The sequence below is a fragment of the Leptodactylus fuscus genome, chromosome 1 (genome assembly GCF_031893055.1).
Source record: "Leptodactylus fuscus isolate aLepFus1 chromosome 1, aLepFus1.hap2, whole genome shotgun sequence".
In the NCBI taxonomy this organism is placed as follows: domain Eukaryota; kingdom Metazoa; phylum Chordata; class Amphibia; order Anura; family Leptodactylidae; genus Leptodactylus; species Leptodactylus fuscus.
In genome coordinates, this window is record NC_134265.1 from 96,351,184 (window position 1) to 96,373,959 (window position 22,776).

At 39.7% G+C, this 22,776-nt stretch overlaps 1 protein-coding gene across 1 annotated transcript in view; it reads left to right on the plus strand.

Annotated features, from left to right (window-relative positions):
• DNAH10 (dynein axonemal heavy chain 10) overlaps window positions 1-22,463 on the plus strand; it is a 113,260-nt gene extending 90,797 nt beyond the window's left edge. The window contains exons 63-79 of the mRNA XM_075272173.1: window positions 1,607-1,886; window positions 2,387-2,616; window positions 6,170-6,443; window positions 7,140-7,244; window positions 7,386-7,540; window positions 9,802-9,956; window positions 11,791-11,974; window positions 12,266-12,466; window positions 12,789-12,998; window positions 15,015-15,110; window positions 16,399-16,570; window positions 16,817-16,948; window positions 17,107-17,318; window positions 17,562-17,729; window positions 18,158-18,338; window positions 18,911-19,056; window positions 22,315-22,463. Of these exons, the coding sequence (XP_075128274.1) occupies window positions 1,607-1,886; window positions 2,387-2,616; window positions 6,170-6,443; window positions 7,140-7,244; window positions 7,386-7,540; window positions 9,802-9,956; window positions 11,791-11,974; window positions 12,266-12,466; window positions 12,789-12,998; window positions 15,015-15,110; window positions 16,399-16,570; window positions 16,817-16,948; window positions 17,107-17,318; window positions 17,562-17,729; window positions 18,158-18,338; window positions 18,911-19,056; window positions 22,315-22,461 (3,048 nt within the window). The 3' untranslated portion in view covers window positions 22,462-22,463. The remainder of the gene's footprint in view (window positions 1-1,606; window positions 1,887-2,386; window positions 2,617-6,169; window positions 6,444-7,139; window positions 7,245-7,385; window positions 7,541-9,801; window positions 9,957-11,790; window positions 11,975-12,265; window positions 12,467-12,788; window positions 12,999-15,014; window positions 15,111-16,398; window positions 16,571-16,816; window positions 16,949-17,106; window positions 17,319-17,561; window positions 17,730-18,157; window positions 18,339-18,910; window positions 19,057-22,314) is intronic.
• The last annotated feature ends 313 nt before the right edge of the window (window positions 22,464-22,776 follow it).

A 22,776-nucleotide genomic window follows, 5' to 3' on the forward strand; every position in this document is an offset into this window, starting at 1 on the left:
CTGCACACAGTATTATGTCCATAGTGGCCCCTGCACACAGTATTATGTCCATTAGTGGCCCCTGCACACAGTATTATGTCCATTAGTGGCTCCTGCACACAGTATTATGTCCCTTAGTGGCCCCTGCACACAGTATTATGTCCATTAGTGACTCCTGCACACAGTATTATGTCCCTTAGTGGCCCCTGCATACAGTATTATGTCCCTTAGTGGCCCTGCACACAGTATTATGCCCCATAGTGGTCCCTGCACACAGTATTATGTCCCTTAGTGGCCCCTGCACACAGTATTATGTCCCATAGTGGTCCCTGCACACAGTATTATGTCCCCATAGTGTCCCCTGCACACAGTTTTATACCCCATAGTGGTCCCTGCACACAGTATTATGTCCCCATTGTGTCCCCTGCACACAGTATTCTCCCCAACAGTGTCCCCTGCACACAGTATTATGTCCCACTGTGGACACCCATAAACAATTATTATACTCTGGGTTCTTTTCAGACCCCAGAATATAATAATCGGAGAATTAAAAACATTAAAAACATTTAAAAAAACCAGTTGCTTACCTGTCCCCCGGCTCCTATGCTGTCGGCCGCCGCTCTCGTCCTTCTTTAATGACGTCGGACGTCACATGACCCGGGAAGCAGGCCGGGTTCATGTTATGTCAGAGACGTCAGAGAAGTATGAAGGAGGCCTGGCAGGATCGTGGAGAGGTAAGTAAAAGTATTTTTTACGTTGTCTTACCTCTCCCGGTCCGCCGATCATTATACTCAGGGGTCTGCAAAGACCCCCGAGTATAATGATAGTATTTGTGGGGCCCGCGATGTCACTTGCCGATCCCGGCCCAGCCAGGATCGGCAAGTAAATAGGGCCCGTAACAGCCTATTAAAAAAAAAAAAAAACAACGCAGCGGTAGCGTCTGTCACCGGGCCCCCTAATGACCTGAGCCCTGTGACAGCTGCCTCTGCTGCCTCTACGGTAGTTACGCCCCTGACTAAACCTAAATGTTCCTATCTTCCTTCTCACTTACTTCATCTTCTCTGCTTGCAGTGTGCATACTTTTTCTAATACTCAGTCTTTTCAGTAATGTACATGACATATGGGGCATATTAACATGATCGCTTTGAATTTGAGTAGATATACTGCATATTTTAAGGGATGCTTTATTTAGATATGTAGGCGTCAGCGAAAATGACCATGTTCTAATTCAAGGTGAGCATATTAATGTGCCTCAGAAAAATATGTTGGTGCTATATAAGTAAAAGAAATAAATAGATGTTTTTACGTCAGGAAACATGCCTTATAAAATTGTGTTAAGTTCTTGTAAATGCAAATGCCTACATATGGTTAATACTGACTTATTACATATTACATTGGTAAAATATGGCTGAAGTATTTTCTCTAAGAGACACTTGGTTTGTGTAGATTATTTAGTAAAAGCTGTCTCACTTGTTTGTGCGTTTAATCCTTTCTGTTGTTAAGAATGTTTGGTGTATTTTTGGTCATTGTATCTGATGCTCCCATCTTTGCTATCTCTTTTAATGGATTAGATCAGACTACTGAGTGACTACAAAAAATGAATTATTGATATTTTTTTGCTTTCCAGATTTCCTCTTTTAATGACCCTGATTTCTTGAAGCAATTAGAAATGGCCATTAAGTATGGTTTCCCCTTCCTCTTTCAAGATGTCGATGAATACATTGATCCTGTCATAGACAATGTTTTAGAGAAAAATATCAAAGGTGCCCAAGGCCGCGAGTTTATCATCTTAGGAGATAAAGAAGTCGATTATGATCCTAACTTTAAACTGTATCTGAATACAAAACTGGCAAATCCTAAATACTCTCCGTCAGTGTTTGGTAAAGCCATGGTCATAAACTATACAGGTGAGTACATTCCATAATGAAATAAAATGCACGTATTTCTATCAGATCAAGGGCCCGTTCACACGGGCACAGAGGGCGGCGGATTATGGTGCGGAAACCACGTCATAATCCGCCCCCTCACAATGGTGGTCTATGGAGACCACTAGCGTTCTTTTTTCTGTTAGTGGAATGTTGCCACTAGCAGAAAAAAGAAGCGAGCTGCCCTTTCCTCAGGCGGATTCTGCAGCTCGTTGAGCCGTGGCGTCCGCCTCGCGACAGCAACCTCCAGAGTCGGCCCACTCTCGGTGCCAAAATCCGCCCTTCCGCCTCCCATGTGAACGGGGCCCAATAGTCATTACTGTTTGTGAAACTTAAGAGACATTCTGGCAGCTCTTTCCCCTTAATATGCAGAATTAACACCAGAATATTGTCAATGCTGTATTTATATTATTCTAGTATTTGTCAGAATTACAAAGATAACTTAATGTTGTCCTTGCATCTTGTTACAATGTTATCCGTAGTTACACTGAAGGGCCTTGAAGATCAGTTGCTCAGTGTCATTGTCGGCTTTGAAAGAAGAGAATTGGAAGAGCAAAGAGAACATCTAATTCAAGAGACCAGTGAAAATAAAAAGTTGTTAAAAGATTTAGAAGACTCCTTGCTTAGAGAACTTGCCACTTCCACTGGTAACATGCTAGACAATGTGGAACTAGTTCATACACTAGAAGAGACCAAATCCAAAGCTACAGAGGTAACTATTCATTGACCCTGTGCAAGTGAAGACTTTTGGTGCGATTGGTTTTAGTAATGAACCGTAATGTTTAAAGTGTAATGGCCATTTCATAAATGCAGGTGCTCAGACCCCCAGACCCTACCCCTAAAATAAAGGGGCAAAAGAACTTGACTAAGAGAGGTGTCCATCATTCTTTGGTGGTGTTGCTTTCTATAAGTCTGTATACACTCACAGTGTATAGACTCAAAATCACGGCTGCAAAATAACGGGAGCTTTTACGGCGCGCAAACCCTCACACGCCGTATACGTGCCAGATCACGCTGCACGTTATATCGCGTGAATACACCCTTAAAAAACAAAACAATAACTGATGACCATCCAATTGCATCTGTTTGTGTCTGTACTTTGCATCTGTTAAACAGATGTGCTAAAAGGATGTAAAAAATGTGATCTGAATCCCATTTTTTTACATCCTTTTAGCACATCTGATCTGCCATTATACAAATTCTGATCTGATGATCTGCCATTATACAAAATGGCAAAAAGAAATCTTTGTGATCAGCTGTTGTTAATCTATCTACATATGTATAAAACTCAAAATCTGTCGTAGTCTGCTCTATACAAATCCACAGTTCTCGCCCGATTTTGGTTAAATTTGGCACGCCCCCTCTCCACCCACAGGAGCAGAATACTGCGCAGGTTACATCTCGCTAGCATCCCCCCTGTCTTGAGATTGGGGCCCCCTAAGTTAGGCCCTATACATATAATGGGGAAATGTGAAAGTACTGAGGGGAAAACAACAGTTGTGACTGACAGGGACGGATTATAGCAACGGCGCCAATGAGTCGCTGCTAAAAAGGCTGCACCAGCACACACAACACACAAACATTTCACAAACACCATATAAACATCACACAGACAGCACACATACACCAACCCACAAGCACAACACCACACAAATACCACACCACACAAACACCAGAGTACTCTAGACACACACAACACAAACACCACCCCATAAATACCACAACACCACCCCATAAATACCAGATGCACACCACACACACACACACACACACACACACACACACACACGCAAGGACCACACACGCACACAAACACACTCAGATGGATGAACACTATGCACAGAGACGAACAGAGCATATGCATACTCACACACAACTACCGCACACATCCACACTTGCACTGCACACGCACAGACACATGGATCACATGCACACACACGCATACATATACATGGACCATACGTGCATGCACACACGCATACATACACATGAATCACAAGCGTGCACACACATACACGCACGCGCACACACACGCATACATATACATGGACCACACACGTGCATGCACACACATATACATGCACATGGATCACACATGCGTACACACACACACATGCGCACATACATATACATGGACTACACACGTGCATACACAAGCATACATGCACATGGATCACACGCATACACACACACACATGCATGCACATATGCATAAATACACATGGATCACACACGTGCACACACATGCACGTACTGACAAAACACGCCTGGTATTGGGGCCACACGGTGTCTCGGTGGTTAGCACTGCAGCCTTGCAGCGCTGGAGTTCCTGTGTTCAAATCCCGCCAAGAGCAAAAAAACATCTGCAAGGAGTTTGTATGTTCTCCCCGTGTTTGCATGGATTTCCATCCCATATTCCAAAAAAGACATATTGATAGGGGGAAAAAAAAAGTACATTGTGAGCTCTATGTGGGGCTCACAATCTACATAGAGAAAAAAACAAAACTCGTCTGGTATCCTTAGTGGCTTACAGTATTTTTCACAGGCCTCCAGGCAATGGATTTGGCAGTTCCATAGACTTCTTTGTGCAAAAAGCTGTGAATTTTTCAGGCTCCATAGAAGTCTACGGAGTTGTAGACTCCACGGCCCAGAGACTGTAGTGTTATTGTAGTGTGAAAGCAGCCTTACTGAGCAGCAATATTAGTCAGGCGAAAACTGCCTGATAGTAAGATTGTCATTATTGCTTATTATACAGGAGCTTTCATCACTGAAGCTGCTGAGGTAAAGTGAAAGCTGAGCTCTGATTGGCTGCTATGGGCAACTACACAAGTCTGCCTGTGAGGCGGTTTTCATTACTGAGATGTCAGCTCCTTATAATAGTTGTAATAGTTTATACTCCATAATATGTATTGAATATATAAAATCAATAAAAACGTGTAAATAAAAAAAAATGTTCACATCAATGTTACGACAAATTAGTAAAATGCCAAAATAATAAAAATTTAAAGTGGAAAAAAAAGATTTACTGTAGCGCTCTGAAAATGTCAATTTCAGTGTGACACAGAAAATTTTACTTTACCTAGCATAGTGATGGCGAACCTATGGTACGCGTGCCAGAGAGAGCATGCAGAGCCCTCTATACTGGCATGCGTGCGGTCGCCCAGATCGCTCTCTAACAGGGAATCCGGTACAGGATTCCCCATTGATGAGCGATCACTGCCTTTGGTTGTATGTGCAAATGGACATACAGCTGAAAGCTGTCAATGTAGGCCGCAGAGTGCGCGACCACGGCCTACACTGACTGCAGAATTTGACATGAGTCATTAGCGCCTGCAGTCAAAAGGAAATGGACGTCGGCGGCTCTTCATGGGTAAGTATAAGAGTGTGTGAATGTCATACTGAAGAGCATAAAATACTGGGGGGATGCGTACTGAGGAGCATTTAATACTGGGGGGAGCGAACTAAAGAGTATATAATACTGCGGGGCATACTAAAGAGCATAAAATACTGAGGGTATACGTACTGAGGAGCATATAACACAGGGACGATGTGTATTGAGGAGCATATAATACTGTGTGTGTTGGTGGAATACTGAGGAGCATATAATACTGTATGTGTGGGGTACTGAGGAGCATATAATACTGGGGGAGCATACTGAGTAGCATATAATACTGGGGGGGACGTATTAATAAGCATATAATACTGTGTGTGGGTGCCACTGTGGAGCATATAATCCTGTGGGGGGCTACTGTGGAGAATATAATACTGTAGGGGGGGACACTGCAGAGCATATAATACTGTCTGAGGTCCCCTCACTATTTATGTCACACAGTATCTATTTTATAGCAGACGTGATATTATTATAGGATGTAATAACATTGAAAGGTCACTATAAAACAGATCCTGTGTGAAGTAAGTAGTGAACATTATTTGTTCAAAGTACTAAATGCAGATAGCTTTACATTTCAGTACAAAGTTGTTTGTATTATTGAAAGCTCTGTGAAGCCCGATTCACATGACTGTAATATGTGGGTCTGTAACTGTCCACAATTATGTATCCGTACAGTATTAAGGATAAATTGCTGTATTGGCACTTCATAAATTGCTGTATTGGCAGTTTGGGCACTCGATCTCTAAAAGGTTCGCCATCACTGACCTAGCATAACCAACAATATAATAAATTTTCCGCGAGCGAAGCCGCTTATATTCTACTAGTAGTGAATAAAGTCCAGATGTATCAGTAACAATGAATTTTATACCTTTAGGTATCTGAAAAACTGAAACTAGCGGAGAGGACAGCCTTGGACATTGATAAATTGCGAGATGGTTACAGACCAGCTGCTAAGCGCGGGGCCATACTGTTCTTCGTCCTCTCAGAGATGGCCTTAGTCAACTCAATGTATCAATACTCTTTGTCATCTTTCTTGGCTGTCTTTGATTTGTCTCTACGGAAGTCTCTTCCCGATGGTATTTTGCCCAAAAGGTTGAAAAACATAATGGACACCTTGACATTCAACGTCTATAACTACGGATGCACAGGTTGGCTATGCTCAAGTGTTATTGAAACAGTTTTTTATCCAGATGGCTTATTATGATATGGGCCTGTGATATGAGATTATATATTAGATATGAGATTATCAAATAATTAATTAATGTAGCCTTCTTGCAGAAACAATTTTATAGGCATGTACCATGACTTACAAAGACATGAAATTCAGCTTTACTGGACTTTATAGACCACTTATGATATTTATTGTTGGTCAAAGTATATAATAGGCTCAAGGAGTCTTGTTTTTTTATTACATAATGCAGCCTGTCCTACTCAAGTCTTGGAGAAAGACATAAGGCGGCCATACATGGTCATTCTGCTGATTTATCTCCTTCAGAACTAAAGGATCAGGCATGTTGAAAGCCAACACACTTCTATCCCCAGATATTACAGTTGGGAGAAAGTTGGGAGCTCCCCATACACAGTAGTCGTACAGTCCCACCTAAATCAGCATGTCCACCTAGTATGGCTGCTACTTCTGGTATTCAATATACTACCACTTCCTATACAGAAGGCAAAGAGAGAGAGTCCATGGTCAGATTTTAACCATTTCTTCAGGAGCTCAGTAATCCTAATATTTTGTGGTACGTGTAGTGGTGAGGAGATATTGATTCATGATTAAAATAAAAAATCATATTTATTTTACTGTATATTTTAAGTCAGTGTATTATGAACATTTCTTTCAGGCTTATTTGAAAGGCATAAGTTGCTGTTTTCTTTTAATATGACCATTAAGATTGAACAAGCAGATGGCAGGGTGCCACAGGAAGAACTGGACTTTTTCCTCAAAGGTAATAAACCTAAGAAAATGATGACTTTGGCTGGTACCTTATTTCTGTTGTCTTCTTAACTTATACATTTTATTGGTTCTTCTGATAAGATTTCAGGTTTTGTTTCCATTAGATTTGATTTGATCTCTCCATTTCTTTTAGGAAATATCTCCCTAGAGAAAAGCAAGAGGAAAAAGCCATGTTCTTGGCTCCCTGACCAAGGATGGGAGGACATCATACGCTTATCTGAACAGTTCCCATCATTGTTTGGGTCGCTGCCTGATGATGTAGAGAGACATGAGTCAGAATGGAAAGCTGTGAGTGTCAAATATGTCACCATTATACCCAGTGAACTGTGGAATTGTTATTAGTGTAACTTCTCCCCCATATTGTGATGAAATGTTTGTGTAGCAATATTGAGGATTATGTGTAGAGAGGGGCAAACCTTTCCAAATTTGTTTTGGGTTCAGCGGCTTGGGTACCTGATTCATTTTGGGTCGAATGAGTTTGGTATGAATCACATCTTAAATTGGCTTAAAACATAGTATAGAACACTCTTAGCTTTCCTAGGAATATCTATCTATCTATCTATCTATCTATCTATCTATCTATCTATCTATCTATCTTTCGAATGTATATCTCTCTAAGTTTTGTCAATGTAAAAGTGACATTATTATAATCTAGTGTCTCTTCAAACCCCAGAATATTTAGTTCATTTTAGATCACCTGAGACCAATCACCATTTGTTTAATTTCTCAACAAAAACCTGAACAATTTGGAATATTGGTACTTGGTATGAACTCATTTGCTCATCTCTAATTATGAGTAATACATAATCTATGGATGACTATAAATCACACAGAATCTATGGAATTATGAAGAATACATTATTTGCCTTTTAACCCAAACAGTAATAATAAGCTGCTGCATCTTAAAGGGGCTCTATCACTAGATATACGTGTTATGAGCTAAAGATATGCCTGAATAGCCTTTAAAAAGGCTATTCAGGTGTTGCTATTAGTTTGTAAAAAGACCCCCCCATTTTTGTTTCTTACATCAGAAATCGTTATGCAAATGAGCTTGATCGTGCACGGTGGGTGATCCTTGCACCCCTTAGTGTCATAGCTTATGGACGCCCACCGCTCTTCCTTGAGCCTCCTAGACCTCCCTCCACCTGCTTTTTCACCGCCTCCATCGTCGGCGGTTTCTTTTGAAATAACGCGCGTGCGCAGTAGCGCTCCCTCCGGTGCGCTACCGCGCATGCTGCAGCGCCAGCTTGCAATGTTATCTACAGGAAAATGGTGCTGGAGCATGCGCAGTAGCGCGACAGAGGGAGCGCTACTGCGCACGCGCATTATTTCAATAGAGGCCGCCGACGATAGAGGCGGTGAAGAAGCAGGAGGGGGGGGGGGCTTGGAGGCACAAGGAAGAGTCGTTCAGAGGCTATGACGCTAAGGGGTGCATGGAACGCCCACCGTGCATGATCATCAAGCTCGTTTGCATATCAATTTCCGAGGTAATTAACATAACCGGGGGGGGGGGTCTTTTTTACAAACTAATAGCAGCACCTGAATAGCCTTTTTAAAGGCTGTTCAGTCATATCTTTAGCTCATAACACGTATATCTAGTGATCGAGCCCCTTTAAAGGTGATGTCTCCGGATATGCATTTATGGGATATCAAGAAGTTATGTCACCGATTTCCAATTGGTGGCGTTTTCCCAGTTTTGTTGTTTGTATGTTCTAGTTTAGGGGTAGGCAATCTTCGGCACTCCAGCTGTTGTAAAACTACAACTCCCAGCATGCATACTTGTTCTGCTGTCCTTGGAACTCCCATGGAAGTCTATGGAGCATGTTGGGAATCATAGATTCTCAGCAGCTGGAGTATGAAGGTTGCAGACCCCTGCTTTAGTTAATAGCAGAGTTGACTGATTGGACATTGTTTGCATATCTTATTGACATGCAATACATCTATATAGCCTTTACTGAATTAGTAAAATGTGTGATATACTATACCACTTGTTTCAATGCAGTTCTAGCCAGGATTGCCTATAGTTACAAAAGAGTTCTCTATATAGTGACTGTGATAGCTATTAGGTTGACCTCAAATGGCATAGAGCCTATACCAAATATAAAATGTCGGACCCTGATATAGGCGCTAAATCAAAGGTTCCACCAACCATTATACAGACAGTGATATGTATTTTTTTTCATTTGTAATAAAAAAAATAATTACAATAAATAAAATAGTGAAAAATTGATAATATACAACACTTTTCCTGTTAGCTTGTTGCTGTTTCCTACATTTCTCTCCTTCTGTGTTACAATGTACTGTATAGTGCTTCTATACATCGTAACATAGGCAGCAGCTGTGTGGTCAGGTCAGGGTAAGGGATTGTTTTCAGCCCCTGAATGTATGAATATTTCCTTTCATAGGGATGTGCTAAGCTTCATCTACAAAATACAATACAGTACAGTTACTGTAACTCTTTTAGATGTTTCTTTCAATTTCCAAATAAAATGTCATTCTTCTTGTTGAGTTACTAAAACCTCAAATGCATATGACTTTCTTTTATTCAGTGGTATGACCTGGATACTCCCGAACAATACCCCTTCCCTCTAAGTTACAATGACAAACTTTCCACCTTTCAAAAACTACTTCTCCTGCGATGCTTCAGAGTAGACCGCGTCTATAGAGCTGTGACGGACTATGTGACTGTCACCATGGGAGAGAAGTGAGTATAGAACTGGCTAACAGTGACATATTGCCAAATGTTACATGAAATAAATGAATTTTTTTTTTTTTTTTTTTGCAACATGACAACCAGGCCAGCGTGCCTTGGCTGTCATGATGTGCTGTAGTAGTAATAATAATAATAATAATAATAATAATAATAATACATGTGCGCTTTTTACGTAAATGTCTTTTTTAGCTTTTTAATTATTTTTTTTTTACATATAAGCCTGTAATGACATTGCTTGTATTGTAACACACTGGTGTTTTCTGGAATAGTAATCTGGAGACAGTTTGACCAGACGGTTGGGATAAAACACCGCTGGGAGCTGCTGTGGTAGAGACAGGAGCGCAGTGCATTCATTTACAAATTATAGATTTCCTGTTATATCTTTGTCACTGCTGGAAAGCATATTAGAGGAGAGACCTTTGGATGTCTGCTGCACATCTGCTTCACTACCTGTCCTACTATAGCCTTTGAAGAGCAGCCATTACTGTGCTTTGGTTGTTTAACTTTTATAAAGCTATTTAATCTAGTTTATTTCACAAATTTGTATATACATACTTGTATATATGTGTTGTCCAAGCTGTATCAGTAAATTATTGAGTACATGGAGAACTATAAATCCTTATAGACTATAATGGTGTCTTCCCATATGTCACCAGCGGACATTGTCTGTGATTGCTCAGTATATAAAATACATATGTTTATTCTATGGTCTTATGAGAACAACAAATACAGATGGTATGTGATACTATGACAAGTCGTGATATTCACGCCATTTTTGCAGTGTACATTTGGTGTAGGCACTGTAAAAGCTCCCAGCCAATACATCAAATTTATCCATAGGCCCCCATTCAAAAGATGGAGGTCAAAGAAATGTCTTTTTGCCGTCTATTGGACCAATATACTTTTCTACTGTATGGATTATCATATTTGGCTACATAATTCCATACAGAGGCATCAGTAAATGAATACCGCATGTTATATGGTGACATCTGTCTGGGATTTACATTGAAGTAAACAGTAATACAAAAGAGGCCAATAATGCATAACAAGTATGGCGAAATATCAACAAGAAAACTTCCACACTTAAATAGTATAAAGCTATGCAAATGTCTTAGTATCTAAGCATAAAAAATAGTACAGATACAAATAACACCACTAAGTACAAATACATGTAATACGGGGGGTCTAAGAGATCACAGTAGCAGTGAATACCAAGGTGGTGTGAGTAGTACATTATGACATAACATAAGACAGTTACAAATGGGTAATAGATGAAATTCTACAAAATTGAAGGACCATCGTATATGTCTACATAGCCAGACAAAAACAAGCATAACGCTGGAGTATAAGGTCCTTAAGGTAAATGCAGGAGAAATACATAATGCCCATTATCCATACATAGCACTGTCATACTCAGCCCACCACACCACCATAGAGTATGCTATGTACTCTGTTATGTCATAGTGTACTACTCACACCACCTTTTTCATGCTTAGATACTAAGAAATTTGCGTAGTTTTATATTATTTAAGTGTGGACGTTTTCTTGGTGGTTGTCGGCATTTACATTGAGGAATACCTCCAACACACCCAACTGTGTGAATGTATCCAGACCCCCTTCTTAGGCTCCTGCGGTAACATTATATTTCAATAGGTGCCCAGTTCTGTTCCAGCTTATGATTGTTCCAGAATGTAAGATGTAGTTTTATATTTCTCATATTTTAGTACATTTCTTTGATGTTCTATCATCAGATAAGTGGTACTTTATTATAAAATAAATATATTTATTACTGTAAAACATTCATATATTTTCTTACAACTCCTAGGTATGTGCAGCCGCCAGTCATAAGCTTTGAAGCTATATTTGAGCAGAGTGTTCCATCCTCACCAATTGTCTTTATCCTGAGCCCTGGATCTGATCCCGCTAGTGACCTCATGAAATTGGCAGAGAGGTCAGGATTTGGAGGAAATCGCCTTAAGTTCCTTGCCATGGGTCAGGGGCAGGAAAAAGTGAGTAACTTCTCTAGTTGTCTCTAGTGCATGAATATTGGGGGACATGGTATAGCCAGGGTTTTTATACTGACTGCCAGATTGGAGTCGGGAAGGAATTTTTTTCCCCTGAAATGGGGCAATTGGCATGAGCCTCATGGGGTGTTTTTGCTTTCCTTGTGCATTTCATTGTAACTGCTTGAGCTACAAATGTACAGATATTTGGATGCCGCAGTGGGTTGAATGGAGCACTGATGACTTCTACTTTTCATTTGGAGTCATTATCTGTGTGTGTTATTTCTATCACGGTAGGTTGCACTTCAGCTCTTGGAAACAGCAGTGTCTCGTGGCCAATGGCTTATGTTACAAAACTGTCACTTGTTGGTGAAGTGGCTGAAAGATCTGGAGAAGGCACTTGAGATGATAAAGAAACCGCACCCAGACTTCCGCTTGTGGCTTACCACAGATCCCACCAAAGACTTCCCCATTGGAATACTACAGAAGTCCCTCAAGGTTTGCCCATGGGAAATGAAAAAGAAATAGATAGATTGACTAGTTTACTGAATAGATAGGATTATAGGTTTTTACATTGTGCTTAGAAATTTTATGCAGCAGAAAACTCTATATTCTGAAATATATCAGATTTCTATATAATCATCATGTGAATATATAACTGAAGTCAAACAAATAAATAATGAAGGAAAGAAGCTCCAATAAATACTGGGCAGATTTAGTCAAATAGAACCTAAAAAATGTAAGTTGTGCCATAATTATTTTACACTAAAGACCACACAGCGCCATAGATAAATAATGTACTTTCTCCATTTCCTTATAGGTTGTTACAGAGCCTCCTAATGGCCTGAAGCTGAACATGAGGGCTACGTACTTTAAGATCTCTCATGAAGCCCTTGATGCCTGCCAACATCCAGCCTTTAAATCCCTGGTCTATGTGCTGGCGTTCTTCCATGCTGTGGTGCAGGAGAGAAGGAAATTTGGAAAGATTGGCTGGAATGTGCCATATGATTTTAATGAGTCTGATTTCCAGGTATGATCTTACTAACACTGCTTTGGTAATGTCCACCCTGCAGTGCTCAGAATCTGTAAGAAGTATGACTAGATTGGTGTCTTCAGAAGTTTTATGTACTTACAGCCAAGTAATGCTGACAATGCTATTTAAGAGCAGGGCCCCATGTGGCGGAGATGCCGCAGAAAAAAATCGCAGCGTTTTACAGTCAGAGTAAAGTGGATGGGATTCTAGTGAATCCCATGCTCACTTTGAGGTAAAAACCGGCGATGTGGACACGCTGCGATTTCCAAAACCGGTGTGGTTTTGGAAATTGCAGCATGTCAATCATACCTATGGAAATGCCAACAGTTTCCCCATAGGTATAAGTGAAACAGAATGTCGGCAGAGGAAACCTCCACAAAAAAACACTGCAGAAAAGACCATGGGAGAAATGCATTTTTTTCTGCAGCATTTTTCACAGAAAATCTGCAGTTTTCCTATGTGGACTTTCTGTCCCTACTATGCCTATACGGAAAACGCCAGCGTTCTTGTACGTATAATTGACATGCTACAATTGCGAAAACGCAAACATCACACCTTTTCCATTGCAGATTTTTTTCTGCAATGTGTGGATGGGATTAGCCAGAATCCCATCCACTTTAAAGGTAATGTAAATTTTTTTTGCTGCAGCGTTTTCACAACGTGGGGCCGTGGTCTAATAGTGAAATTTATCAGTCCGTTTATCCCAATACAAGACCTGCTTATCTCTCACTGAATTTGTCCTATATGGTACAAGTGACTGTTATCAGCTTAAAGGGTATTTCTGGTTGGGCATTTATGGCTATATCTATCCAGGCTCAGTTGGTTCAACTATATTTTTTTTATTCCTATACAATTGAATAGAGTCTTGCATGTGCATGGCCATCTCTGTTTACTCCTGCAACAAGACGTGTTAGGAAACCTCTGTTCTCAGGGTCAACCAATAGAGACATAAATTTCCAGATTGCAATACCACTTTAAGACTTCATACACATGACAGAGATCCTGTACCGTGCTGTTATACTGTATCATATTAAAGATATAGAAAAAGACATAGAAGAGTGACAGCAGGAGAAGACCACATGATCCATCCATTAAGACTTAGATTGAAGATTGCAGCAAATACATTAGCTCATATAGAGTTTTCATGCATGATATATAAGCCTTTAGTGAATGGCCTGTTTGAGACCTTAATGACCAAATCTTTTTGTGTTCTTCCATCGTCTCGTACCAAGCAGGGCTTATTTTATTGCCAAATTTTAGCTTTTTTTTATTTTTTTTTTAAAGAAATTACTTTTACTACTTTTGACCTTGTTGTTTACAACTATGACCTTGTTGTTTTTTTGTTTTTTTTTTACATTTTCAGCCATTTCTCCTTGTGAGAAAAATAACATTATAGGTGTATTTAATAAATTTTATTACGGATGCGGCTCTACACAATGTATGCTTTATTTTTTTTTTATTTATTATTTACTAAAAATTTCAGGATGGATGGGTTAATTTTTTTGATTATAATTTGACTTCAGTTTTTTTTTCTTTTTTTTTTTAATGTAGCTTTAATTAAGTTTTACTCGATTTTTTTTTTAGTCCCCAAGGGGACTTGAACTCTTTTCTGGATATTATTGGGATCCTGTCACCTGGAAAAGAGGGTGGTGGCAGTTTTGGGGACCTAATTTTTCAACAGTTTCTTTAAAGAACAGGAGTCATCCAAGGATAAGTAAATAGCCAGTGCAGAGTGACAGTATAATAGTAGTTGTCAGGGCTTTAATACAAGGTTGTGCTCCTTTACACTCCCATTGATATTACTAGCTTACATCCGCAGACCTGCAATATATAAGAGTCTCGTACAAATATCCAGTAATGGATTGTGTAGCAGCACAATGTATAAAGTATAATGTGTCAGTTTGGAGTATTTTCTACATTAGTGAATGTCCCTCGCACCGGCTGTCTATGGGATGTTTTGATCGTTTGCTTTGTGATTTTATATAACGGGGCTCACTATTTTTTTTTGTTCAGGTGTGCATGGAAATATTGAACACATATCTGACCAAAGCTTACACACAGCATGACAGCAGAATACCCTGGGGCAGTCTGAAGTATCTTATCGGAGAGGTTTGTTTGCCTTCCCTCTGCAGCTATTTTCTCACTCTTATTGATTTCTAGTAACTGTGTTAGACATAAGTCGCCGAGAGCTTGTGCATGCAGATTCCTGGAAAAGCTGTGGAATTAGATATGACAGCTATATTCTTAGCATGTTAGTCAACCTGGGGTAGGCCGTGCACTGTTTGGAGAAGATTTACACTGCAAATATTAGGGACAAAACAATAGATATTATAAAGAGAAGTCTAGTGGAAAAATAGCTATCCATTGGGTGATGGTACATGGTGGAAAATAAAGAGGAATTCTGCTACATATTCTGGCCCACGGCAGACTTTTCAGATGAATGGGTCTAATCTGTAGGGAGGCTTGAGTTGCGGCATCTGCGTCAAGATCGACCAGGACGCTTATTTTTTCAGTGTCCTGACGCAATCTCTGGACGGAATCTGTCGTTGCCCTCAAATTAGCATCATATTCCTATCTGAACACCTCCTAAGTAGGGTCATGGGATAATAAGATGATCACATAGTATCCCTCCCCTCCACCCCACCCCACGCTAAGACTCACAATGATCAGCTGTTATTTGAGGGGAAATGTGGTAGTAAGGGTTCAATTTCTTGCAGCGCCACCACAGGTGAAATTAAGTATTACATAGCGTCCATTCAAATCTGTAAGGTATCTTTATAATATAGGTCAGGATAGGTTCTCTAGAGCCAGCGACATGCTTTATAACTGTTCTCCAGCCTGGCCAATAGATCCAGGCTTTACTGAACTGGAAATAAAATACATGTTTAACCATTCATGTGATAGATAATTTATAGTTTTTAAGGCAAATATAAAGTATCCTATACTTGTCAGTTGTGAATTTCCACCAAGCTGGGTTCACACTGCACAAATATCTCTCATTTTACACTTGTAGGTTTTTAGGGTACAATGAAAACAATACCTAGCAAATGTACGAAACACATTCCCTGTCTTTGGAATCTGTAGCTAGCTTTCTTATATAAAAAGCCTCATTGTCATATTTCCCCTTAGTCATTTTAAGTAATTTCAGACTTTATCTAATTATTTTCACAATTGACTTTATAACTACTGCTCTCTTATCATGTATCATGTCCTCAGTGTTGAAGACATTCCAAATAATCTTGTAACTAAGACTCAACCTGATACTAAGGATAACAATTCTAGATTTTGACGACTTAGACTGAAAATGTTAATTCCATCCCAGCTATATACTGGCACAGACTACTTACCCGCCTCAGTCACTCCATTAGAAGCTATCAATACTTGTATATTTCTGTAGGTCATGTATGGGGGAAGAGCCATTGACAGCTTTGACCGTCGGATTCTCACCATCTACATGGATGAATATTTGGGCGACTTCATATTTGACACATTCCAAGTGTTCCATTTCTATAAAAATGATGATGTTGATTACAAAATTCCAACTGGAGACCAAAAAGATGACTATGTTGGTAAGATCAATGGTTGTCCTCATTTACATGACTAATAAACCATATGTTATAAATATTAGGGCCAGAGATTGAGCTGTAATTCTTATTGACTTGTTAGTGACTCATATTCATGATCTTCATTGGAAACAATCAGCAAGTGAGATGCTCACATCCAGAATTTAGAGAAAAACAGGAATATGAGATGCTTTGCTTGCTTCTGTTATTAATCTTCATGCTACTATATCATGTATTTATTTTGGTCAACAGAGGAAATAGAATCACTTCCACTAGCAAATAGCCCCGAAGTGTTTGGGCTGCATCCAAATGCTGAAATTGGATACTACACGCAGGCAGCTCGGGATATGTGGTCTCACCTCCTGGAACTTCAGCCTCAGACAGGTACAAGAATTGGGGTCACCTAGTCATTGTCATATCTGCTGTTTCATACAGTATATGGAGGTGTTACATTATTAAGCTCTGAATACACTTAACCCCTATTGGGCCAACCTTCTCAGTTCCTTGGCCAGATATAATACTTAGTATTAATATCTCTACAGGTGAATCAGGCACAGGCATAAGCCGGGATGAATACATCGGACAGGTGGCAAAAGACATTGAGAACAAGTTGCCACAAGTATTTGACCTGGACCAAATTAGGAAAAATTATGGTTTGGACATCTCCCCAACCACAGTGGTGTTACTGCAGGAGCTGGAGAGGTTTAACAAGCTGATTATACGCATGTCCAGGTCCTTAGCTGAACTTCAGAAGGTGAGTACAGACAAGACTTGCTGTTATCTTTCCTGATCCCTTACCCTTATATCACTTGTGTTATTCTCATAGCTCTATCTTTAGAAACATTAATACTTCATACCTCGTTTAGGATGTGCTCTTAATATCACTGCTACAAATAGAAATAATGGAACTCATGAATTTTAGATATTACAGACAATTATTCCATCAAACACTTCCTTTTATGTATGATAGTTACTACCTTCTAATCTATGTCCATAGGCTTTGGCTGGAGAAGTTGGGATGAGCAGTGAGTTAGATGAGGTTGCTCGAGCGCTATTTAATGGTCAGATTCCAGGAATATGGCGGAGACTGGCTCCTGATACCCTGAAGTCTTTAGGAAACTGGATGATTCATTTCAGGACTCGATTTAACCAGTATACATCATGGGTATGATCTAAACTCTTCAATCCTGATTTTTTTGTGTGAATGATTCTATCTGTACTGGCTATATATATATATATATATATATATATATATATATATATATATATATATATATATATATATATATATACTTGTTCAGTACGCCAGAACACTACAAATCAATTTGTCAGGAGGGAACGGTTACAGAACGATATCTCCTCTGTGTCTGCAAACTGTATACTCTGTATACTCTTTATCCTATTTAAGTGCCGGAAACCTGTTATATTGAATATTGTACTACTCACAACCTATATATCATTCTGCTCCTCCTGCCTGTAACTTTCTGCTTGTAGATAAGGCCTGTATTTTCAATATGACATTTTCCCGTTAAAGATCTCCTGAGGACATTTCTACAAGTAAGACAATAATGACAGCTATCTTCATTCCTGCAGGTCAATGAGGGTGAGCCCAATGTCATGTGGTTGTCCGGCTTACATATTCCAGAGTCCTACCTGACTGCTCTTGTTCAAGCCACCTGCAGAAAGAATGGATGGCCCCTGGACCGTTCTACATTGTACACTCAGGTTACAAAATTCCGTACAGTTGAAGAAGTTACTGAGAGACCCGGACAAGGTAACACTCACCAAAGACACTATTTCCAGTAGCAATATATACATGAATTCAAGATATAGCTTCCACTCATAAAATCTGACTCTATCCAAAGGCGTGTGCGAGACCTTCATCACTTCCTGTTGGTTACACACACACACACACACACACACACACACGATTTTTACAGCTTTTTTATAGTTATTCTGGAGAAGGGAATGCAGTGTCCAGATGTTACAGGTTAGTCTACAGTAAAATATGAAAATCTCTACACACAGTTTTTTTCCATGGTTCCTTTTTTTAATTTTTTAATTTTTTTAAATACTTTTGCATAGAGTTTTTCTTGCCTGTTTTTTTTTTTTTTTTACACATGACATGACCTGGGTCTTTTTTCTTCAAACATTTTCTAATTACTTTTTTATAATTGCTTTGTATGTTTTTGCATAGAGAAACTTTTTGAAGGTAAGCTAAAACCTGCATTATAGTGTCATGTACTATATTATATCACCATATTATAACTGATGGACAATCCCGGATTATTGTGCATGGTGTACATCGGAAGATAAGATAGTTCAGTGTTTCTGTCCTTTCCGCAGGTTGCTTTATTTCTGGCCTTTATCTGGAAGGAGCCGACTGGGACATTGAGAAATCCTGTTTAATTAAAAGTAAACCCAAAGTCCTTGTGGTGGAGCTGCCTGTATTAAAGGTTATCCCAATTGAAGCTCATCGCCTTAAACTACAGGTACATAGCCATATGGTAGCTTGGTTTATATAGTCCAACTTTGTCTTTGTTAATATAGAGGTGAACATTTGGAATGAATAATATCATAGTGGTAATATCATATCCCAATATATACACACATACAACAAAGGCATACATTCATTCACATACATAGTGGATTTCCAGCAAAACCACTGCTGATTTTCTGCTGCAGAAAGTTATGTGTGGACACACCATGTTGAATTTCAACGCCTGATCCTTTTGTTTGTTCTGGAGATCTGTCTATAGATGTGGTTTGCCCCACTCTCCATGCTGAAAACCTATACATACTTGTCCGATGTATGTGAATAGAGGTAGTCTGGGGCATCGTTGTTGTCAGCATGACCCGGCAGCTAATAACGATATATGGGAACCTTATCACAAGTCTACACTAAGGCTAAGGCCCCACATGGGGGAACGCAGCTAAAAAAAACTCTGTGGAAAAAAATACAGCGGAAATGCATCTCATTATTTCCCATAGTGTTTTTCTATGTGGAATTTCTTCCCTTATTAAAGGGATTCTACCATTAAACTACCTTTTTATCTAATTACCACGTCGGAATAGCCTTAAGAAAGGCTATTCGTCTCCTACCTTTAGACTTGGTCTCCGCCGCGCCGTTCCGTAGAAATACCGGTTTTAACCAGTATGCAAATGAGCTCTCCGCAGAAATGAGGGCGGGCCCCAGCACTGAAACACCGATGAGCGCGTCCCCATTGCTGCTCAGAGCTCTTTCCTGCGCCGCCTCCTTCTTCTGCAGCAACTCCGCCTCTTCTGGCTTCTCTTGCTCTTGTAGTTCTATACAGGAGCATAGAGAGGCCACCCCAAAATGGCTGCCGGCCAGCTCCTGTATTGAACTGCAAGAGCGGCTACCCAAAAATGGCCGCCGGCCAAGAGCTCTCGGGCAGCAATGGGGATGCGCCCATTGGCCTTTCAGCGCAGGGGCCCGCCCTCATTGCTGTGGAGAGCTCATTTGCATACCGGTTAAAACCAGCATTTCTACAGAACGGCGCGGCGGAGACCACGTCTAAAGGTAGGAGACGAATAGCCTTTCTTAAGGCTATTCCGACGTGGTAATTAGAAAAAAAATGTAGTTTAATGGTAGAATCCCTTTAAACCTATAGAGAAATCCCCAGAGTTTCTGCAGATTTAATGGACACGTTGCGATTTTTCAGAAACACAGCTTTTCTGCAGTATTTTTTTCCATGCAATGTGCGGATGGGATTAACCAGAATCTCATTTGCTTTGCTGGTACTGTAAAACGCAACGTGGGAAAAATGCAGCATTTACACAACGTGCGGCTTTAGCCTTGCCCTTCTGTTCTGTCCGTATAAGTTGAAATTAAAAGGATCGTTCCACAAATGTTTGGATCACTGTTCCCAGTTGCAGTGTTGAGAAGATTTATAGTATATTAGGGACCTTGTAAAGAACTTCTCATTGTGCCATGTAAAAGGTCAGCTCTGCTGCAGGGAACAGTGTGAGAATCCAGTGAATACTGAAACTTACCATTGTAACTATTCTTTCAGATTCAGAATGAATACAGAATGAAAGAAATTTTCTGAGAGAAGTCCTCAGTAGTTGATACCTTTTTTAATGGCTAACTCAAAAAGTTTTTTGATGACATATTTCGAGCTTTCGGGACTACTATAAAGGTCCCTTCATCAGGATGGTACCTTTATAGTAGTCCTCAAAGCTCGAAATATGTCATCAAAAAACTTTTTGAGTTAGCCATTAAAAAAGGTATCAACTACTGAGGACTTCTCTCAGAAAATTTCTTTCATTTCATATCCACTGGCTAACACGGTACAAGGATATATATTTTTTCTTTTACAAAATGAATACAGAGACATAGAAGAGACAAATGAGTGGCTATGAACTGACCCGTGTCGGGATCTATCAGGACCTCTAACCCCTTGAGTGTGACTTGGTTTAGAGAACTGCTGCCCCAATGAACCCTCTGCCATGTTTATTTTTCCAGTAGCTGTCCCCATTGCAGAGATATTGGTGCCTTTAGCTTTGACTACTAATATCAGTGTACTGTCAAATGGGTGATTTTTATTGTAGGATAGCCCCTTCTTCACACACACATCAATGCACATGGGTAGCAAAGATCACTCTCTTGACAGTACACTAATGTGGGTCGCTGAAGCAAACCTCTCCCATATCTCTGAAATGTGGCCATCTACTAAAACAAACACAGTAGGAGAATGATCTATAACACTCCATGAGTTATAGGACCTGATAGGCTCTCTTTAGTGCTGCAGATAATGACTAGCCAGACAGACTCCTTGTCTGCTGGCTCTCATGAGACACTATCAGCCTTACAAAGTATAAGGAAAAATATCTTTGTACCGTGTTAGCCAGTGGATATGAAATATAAAAAAATAAAAAAATTTTGAGGAGTCTTCAGTAGTTGATACCTTTATTAATGGCTAACTTAACAAATGATGACATATTGCGAGCTTTCGGGATAACTAAAACGATCCCTTCATCAGGCTGGTATAACACAATGTTTGAAGGCAGGCATATTTATACAGGAATAGGGTGTTAGATGCAAAATAGATGGAAAGCAGAACATGCAAATAAACTGTTCAAAAAAACATATATATCAGTTCACAATAAAGTTCTCTGGGTTTATGGTACATTTGATCAGTGACGTGGTGTCTAGTTGTTGTAAAACGTCATAAAACCCTGTGCCTGGTTTAACCCCCTTTGCAGTGTATCAAAGGTCATCATGAGTTTATATTCCCACATCCTCCTATGTTTTCTGCTTTTGACATTTCCTCTTAAAACCAAGATCTTCATGTCTTTGATGATATTATGATTTTGATTGCAGAAGTGTTTTGGCACAGGGAGGTCCATTCTCTGCTCTCTAATCGTATGTTGGTGTGAATTCATCCTCATTCTACAGTCCTATGAAAAAGTTTGGGCACCCCTATTAATCTTAATAATTTTTTGTTCTAAATATTTTGGTGTTTGCAGCAGCCATTTCAGTTTGATATATCTAATAACTGATGGACACATTAATATTTCAGGCTACTCCCCTACATACAGGCCCCCAGGACACTTGGTACACATTACTAAATACACCACATTAGGTGTGCTGCAGGTGAAGGTACCTGGGATCTTGTAGTCTTGATCATTACAAAGTGTGATATATTATGCTCTGATATTTTATTGAAGACATTTCTGAGTTAATACATATATGTACATGTGTGATTGTATTATGCCATGTTTTTCAGAATACATTCAGGACCCCAGTTTACACCACATCAATGAGGAGGAATGCTATGGGAGTTGGCCTGGTGTTTGAGGCTGATCTCTTTACAACCAAACACATCTCGCACTGGGTGCTGCAGGGCGTCTGCCTTACACTTAACTCGGATTAGATTGCTTTTCTAACAACCAAGCATTGTGATAGAGAATATTTTTGCTAATGTTTCTACGTTTATATCAATGCAGATCTAAAGACTTAAATAAATGGTGACTTCTTACATATTTCTTGGTGTAATAGAGGATCTCTAGAGAGAGTTCCCATCTCGTTCTTATACAAGTAGAATGTAGTATCATTTCCTCTGTCCGCTATTACTCTGTTCAGAGTAAAATGGATTGAAGGAAAATACAGAGCAGTGAGATGTATAGTGTGTATGATATCATAATAATTGCAACCTACTGTACACGGGGTAACACATTTTACAAATGTT